Genomic DNA, 6,536 nt, shown 5'->3' with positions numbered 1-6,536 from the left:
ATAAATGATATCAAAGTTTTAATATTTATTCTTCTGAGGCTAGTGAATTTGTTTGGGGAAGAATTCTGTGGAGATGTTACAAAAACCGGTCTAGTCTGTGATACATGATTGTAATATGTAATATGTACATATACTAAATTAATTGCAAACTTAGGCACCAAGGTATTAATTTAGCTGTGACAAGTGAGAATAGGTATCCCCATTGGAAAGAAGTATTTTCTCTATAAATTGCACTGGGTGTTTAGTCACAAGTATTATTTAAATGTGATATAACCACCAATTTATATATATTAAAAACAAAATAACTTCAATGAGAAAGAACAACTTTAACAAAACTGAAAAGGTAAACTGATAATACGTTGATATTTCTTTCAGCATTATGAATGGATCATGATTTAATAATACATATTGGACATCTGAAATAATGAATTTAAAAATATTGGACTTAAGTTTTATTGTTTGACTATTCCCAGATTTTTCTTACTGCATAATTTAAATGATAAGATAATATGGCAACCCTCTGGAGTTTTTAATTCTTAACATTTTTCTATCATTATGATAAAAATATAAAGCAGCATAATGAAAAAGTGTTGCTTTGATTACAAAGAAAGCAGATTTTGTTATGTTAGTAATAAAGGAAAATCTACTATTTTAACAGCTTTCCTAGAAATACTTTCCCTGTATTAAAGACTCTCCTGGTAGAAGGGAAACCAGACAGAAATTATTTGTTCCACGTTACAAGTGTCATTATTGGTGAAGAGTTGCTGATTTGATTGTGATGATGTATGTCTTAATATTGACTATAAAACTCCCAATCAAAATCATGACAGGATTAGTATGCAATATATGACTACATGTGTTTAACATGGTAAAAGTGTTTTATTTTTCCATGAGGATAATTTAGATGCAAAGGAAAGTAAACATAATTATATTACTTTAATAAATAAAGAATAAAAGCAAAATGTATACTTTTATGCAATATCTATTTTAATCAAATCTGTAAGCATTAGTAAGATCTTATGATATTGAAAATTACATTTTATGTTCTAACATTCTCATTGAATCTTTCCACTTGACTCACATGAAGCAGCCAATTCTAATGAGAAGTTCTACCATTACTTTAATTTGGAATCACATATCAGATAAAATAGTATCTGTATCTGTAACACAATGGATCATGTTATATAATGTGGAGTGCAGAAAAGACATGAACATATAAACAGGAGCTCTGGGACTGTTCAGTGGGATACACTGGTATGCTTTAGTATGGCAAAGGGCTACACAGATTAGAAGGGGTTTACGAGAAGCCAGACAACATGACTGATAGCTGAATTAGGGTTTTGTTTTTTCTGAGTACTCTTAAATTTTTACTTCATAGCAATAGGCAAATACATATTTTGTGGTACTTGTCTGTACCCACCTCTGAGTGTTTTCCTATTATAAAAACACATTTTTAATATATGCATACAATTTTTCTTTTCTTAGGTTAGTAAACAACTTATAACAATTACTATACAATTGGCCTATTTTCCAGCCTTATTTTTTTCATATTATCTGCTTAAGTCTTTATTTAACAAGTAGAAACTCAACAAAATAAACATACAAAAATAATTAAGAATTTTTTTAAAAGAAAAAATGTGAAAAATGACAGAAAGAAAACAATACTAAAATTTCCAAAAATCAAAATGTTTTAAGCCAACAACATCTTTAAGTAGGAAAATGCTTTATTTTATGAGACAACACTTCACTTTTAAAACCAGGGCTGCCTGGTTTAAAAAGTGGTGGAGAAAAAGGTGAACACTGCAAGAATACTCAAAAGGGCTGAGAGTTGCAAACACCAAGAATGGCTTTGCATAGTAAATGGAATAGAACAGCTCTGAACTATAGCTTATTTTCCTGGTTTGGTCTGACAGAATGATGAAATGTTTTGTACAAAAATCAGAGCCTTAAAAACAAGGATTTGGTGAGATTGTAAAATGGTGTGCCACTTTGGCCAAACAGTTTGGTGGTTGGTCAAAATGCAAAAAATTGTTACTCTGTTACTCAACAATTCTACCCTTAGGAATATATCATCAAACTACTGAAAATGTGCACCTATGAAACATGTACATGAAGTTTACAGCAGTGTGTTGCTAATAGTAAAAAAGTTAAAACAACTCAAATAGCTATCAAATACTGGAGAGAAATAAAATGTGGCTTATTCATACAATAGAATATTATTAAGACATAAAAATGAATGAGAAACTGACAGATTAAATGATTTTGGTGAACCTTCATAATTTCATTTGTAGATCTTTCCATTTCTAATTTATAAATACATTTGGGGTTATAAATTATAAATGTACTGCCTCCTGTCAACATTGTATACTTCTATTTGATGATTTCTGTGTCAAACATTATATGGAAATGTTTCCAAGTATTTTCTGTATTAACTGTGAATGAATAGAACAAAATAACTTGCCTGTGATGGAAAAAAAAAAGAAGAAGTAATCATCATGTGAAAAATAGAAAGAAATAGCAGAAGGCCTTTAAGCTTGGCTTTCATAGGATCATGAACTAGAACTCAGTATTAAAAATAATAGATTGAGGTAGTGAATAAACAGAATTAGTTGGCTATGTAAAGAGTAGTCAGGGTTGAAGTCTGGATTAATAGCTCAATGATAAGGGAAGTTGCTGCCAAACTTGATGACTTGAATTCAGACCCTTGGTTTCACATGACTCAAGAAGAAAACCAAATACCAGAACATGTCCTATGACCTCCACTTGTGGGCTGTGGAATGTGTAATATACCCTCCTCGACCTACTCACATGCAAACACAGAAAGAGAGATAGAGAAAGAGAGAGACAGAGACAGAGACAGAGAGAAGGATGGAGAGAGGGGAGATGAGAGGGGAAAGACTAAGAAGAAAAGAGTTAAACATAGTAAAAATTTAAAAAAATACCAGTTTGAAATGAAATAATCCTGTGTATTCTATAAACTGAAGGTAATTTAAGTATTTCAAATATAAGAACTCAGAAAGTACTTTTAATTCAGATTTAAAATAATAAGTTTTATGTGTTGTTTGTCATTCTGGGTCTGGCTTCTCTTATATAATATAAAATTTTCTGGTGCCATGCATTTACTGGAAAACTTCATAGTTACATTTTTCTTTACAGCAGAATATAACCTCATGATGTGCACATACCATATTTTCTTTATCCATTTATCACTGAGGGATAGATATTTAGTTTTGTTTTTGACTCCTGGCTATTATGAATAAAGTGACAATGAATACAGCTGAGTGAGTATCTGTGGAGTAGGCTGTCACACCTTTGTGTATATACAATAGCTATGTCATATGAAAAATTATTTATTTATTGAGATTATAGTGTAATTAAAACATTTATTACTTCCCTTTCCTCCCCTAGACCCACTTTTTTATCCTATCCTTTGAAAGATGGTTAACATATCGTGATTGCTAAAAGTTGGATATAATCTAATAAAAACATAAAGATGAATATTTTTGTTTAATACATTTTAATTGTTAATTAAAATATGTACTGACATCATAGATTAACAACATTCAGACATTTACTACTCTACAAGTGAAAGGGGAAGTCCTTTAAAAGAATGCAAGCCTCAGTGGTTTACACATTTAAAGAGAAGCAGTAATCCCATACATAGAAAAAGTAAATGGTAATTCTTATCCAGTCGTTGGCAAATGAAATAAAACCTTTAGTCTTTTTAGCTCAGAGCATGTGAGATTGAAAATTCATGTGTTAAAAAAGGGATAGTAATAAAGTCTCATAGATGTCAATGTTATTTTTGAATTTCGAAGATAAATAACTTTTGAAAGATTTAATGCTTAATAAAGTTAGGAACTAGCTTAAACAAATACTGAAGCTATGAAAAAGAATAGCCCCAGCAAGCCTAGAGAAACGGCATTGTAGTGGAACATCAAGATTATATATGTATGTATTATCCTTCTGGTATGGCAAGTGAATAAAAACATACAGATCTATGGATTTCACTGAAGAAATTAGAATATATATCTACCATGACTAATACATTTGGAAGACTTTATTCATAAACTGGTTCCATTTTTACTCATGTGAATTTACTGCTTGTAGTTTCAGAGCACATCCCCAGAAACACAAAGTGCAAGATTCAGAAAGAAACATAGAAGTTGTAAAGACAAAAACACACACCTCATCCTATTTGAAAAAAGGAAAATGCAATTCAAACATGTGAACCTACAGAGAGGAAACAAATTGAAAATCATAGAAACTAATCTTACTCTACCAATGGAATTTGTTCTCTTGGGATTTTCTGATATTCCCAAATTGCACTGGTTTCTCTTTGGAATCTTCCTATTCATCTACATAATTATCCTGTTGGGGAATGGCATCATCATTCTAATCACAAGGGTTGAGCCCACTCTGCAAACCCCCATGTATTTTTTCATCAGCAATTTTTCTTTCTTAGAAATCTGTTACGTTTCTGTCACCCTTCCTAGAATGATTATGGATCTTTTCACACTGAAAGGAAGTATTTCTTTTTTTGCCTGTGCTACACAAATGTGCCTATTCCTTATACTGGGGGCCACAGAGTGTTTCCTCCTGGCAGTGATGTCCTATGACCGTTATGTGGCCATCTGCAACCCTCTGCACTATCCTCTTGTCATGAATCACAAGGTGTGTACCCAGCTAGTGCTTGGTTCCTGGGTCATTGGAATTCCCATTCAGGTGGGGCAGACATATCAGATTTTGTCTCTGCCCTTCTGCGAATCTAACCAAATCAATCACTTCTTCTGTGACATACCTCCACTGCTCAAATTGGCATGTGGTAACATCTTTACGAATGAGATTGTAGTCTTTATATTTGCTGTATTGATTGTCACTGTTCCCTTCATATTGATCCTTGCATCTTACAGCAGGATCATCTCAACCATCCTGAAATTGCCATCAAACACAGGAAGGACCAAAGCCTTTTCCACTTGCTCTTCCCACCTCATAGTTGTATTTTTATTTTATGGATCAGCTAGTATCACTTATTTAAAACCTAAGTCCAACAAGTATGAAGGAACAGACAAACTCCTTTCTCTTTTTTACACCATTTTGACTCCAATGTTTAATCCCCTAATATATAGCCTGAGGAACAAAGATGTCACAGGGGCACTGAGAAAGCTATTTACCAGATTGGTAGCAGTGTGAGACAATTCAAATCAGAAAAAATATTTTTATATGTTTGTATATTTAATTAGAACACAATTTCATCCTATAAATAAATTGATAATATGGTTTCCTCTCAATGGACTCAATGTTTCATACTTAATCTGCAAGCTCATTAAAAATCTTCTGCTTTTAAACATCAGTTTTTTCCCCATGATTTATATGGGTAAATAGAAGTTTGTAAGTCAACAAGAAATGATTGTGCTTTACCTACTGCAAAATTCCCCCAGTAAAACCCCTGTCCTTGTATTCTTCTGACTGTTTTGCCTGCTCTTGGGACCCTTTCCCTCCTACTGGGTTGCCTTATTCAGTCTTTACAAAGGGTATGTGCCTAGTCTTATGGTAACTTGTAATTCTGTGTTCAGTTGATATCCCTGGGAGTCCTTCTTTTATAAAGGGACAAGGAGGAGGAGGGAATCTAGGGGAGACTGGGAGAGAGAGGGGGAGGACTGGAGGGAAGGAAAACAGTGATCAGATGTAATATATGAGAAAAGAATAAAAATAAAATTTTTTTGTTTCCAATACAGTTGGTCAATGCAATGTTAGAAACCATAAACAATTTTTCAGCATTAGGACTTAGTTTTTCTAAAAATGGAAACATTTTCGATGAGAAAAAAATCCCCACCCTAGGCTTCCAGGAGATAAGAAATTATATAGAAAGTAGCCACTGTTTACATAAACATAGGGATAATATATGTAATCAGGTTTGTAACATGCTATCTTAAGTGGTTTGAAATGATTTGTTCCCATATTGCATAATAGTTCTGTGATGTATACACTATTATTAGCTCTTAAATTTTGTTTAAGTATGATTGAACATACAGAAAAAACAATTCAAAATTTTTATAAATTATTTTTAAAACAAAGTAATATATATGTATATATAATTTTTTATTTAAAAAGATTTTCTTTCCTTTTACATACCAACCCCTGTTCCCTTTTCCTCCTCTTCTCCTGCTCCCTCCACCTCCCCCATCTCACCCCATCCTTTCCTCATAAAGAGTTAGGCCTCCCTTGGGTAGTCAACACAGGCTGTTATACCATGTTGGGACTAGACCTAGCCCCTCCTTCCCGCATCAAGGCTGAGTAAGGCATTGCACCATAGGAAATGGGGTCTAAAAAGCCCCTTTGTATACCCGAGGTAAGCCCTGGTCCCATTGCCAGGGGACCAACAAATACATCAAGCCACGTAACTTTCACCCACATTCAGAGGACTCCCCAGCTGTCAGTTCATGAGCTCTCATTAGCTTTGGTCAGGAATTTGTGTGTTTTTTCCCATAATGATTCATAGCAGCATTATTTGTAAAATCCAGAACCTGGAAACA

General features: G+C 33.2%; 1 protein-coding gene across 1 annotated transcript; it reads left to right on the top strand.

Annotated features, from left to right (window-relative positions):
* Positions 1–4,116: 4,116 nt before the first annotated feature.
* On the top strand, positions 4,117–5,207 carry LOC114687444 (olfactory receptor 10AG1-like). The gene has a single exon (XM_028862096.1). It carries the CDS (start codon positions 4,213–4,215, stop codon positions 5,191–5,193), a length of 981 nt encoding a protein of 326 aa, XP_028717929.1. The 5' UTR covers positions 4,117–4,212; the 3' UTR covers positions 5,194–5,207.
* Positions 5,208–6,536: the final 1,329 nt, after the last annotated feature.

This window comes from Peromyscus leucopus, unplaced genomic scaffold (genome assembly GCF_004664715.2).
Source record: "Peromyscus leucopus breed LL Stock unplaced genomic scaffold, UCI_PerLeu_2.1 scaffold_1246, whole genome shotgun sequence".
Classification (NCBI taxonomy): Eukaryota; Metazoa; Chordata; class Mammalia; order Rodentia; family Cricetidae; genus Peromyscus; species Peromyscus leucopus.
This window is presented reverse-complemented; position numbering and strand designations above follow the sequence as displayed.

Coding starts and splice junctions, on each gene's coding strand:
- LOC114687444 (XM_028862096.1), top strand. CDS start 4,213: ATGCAATTCAAACATGTGAACCTACAGAGAGGAAACAAATTGAAAATC.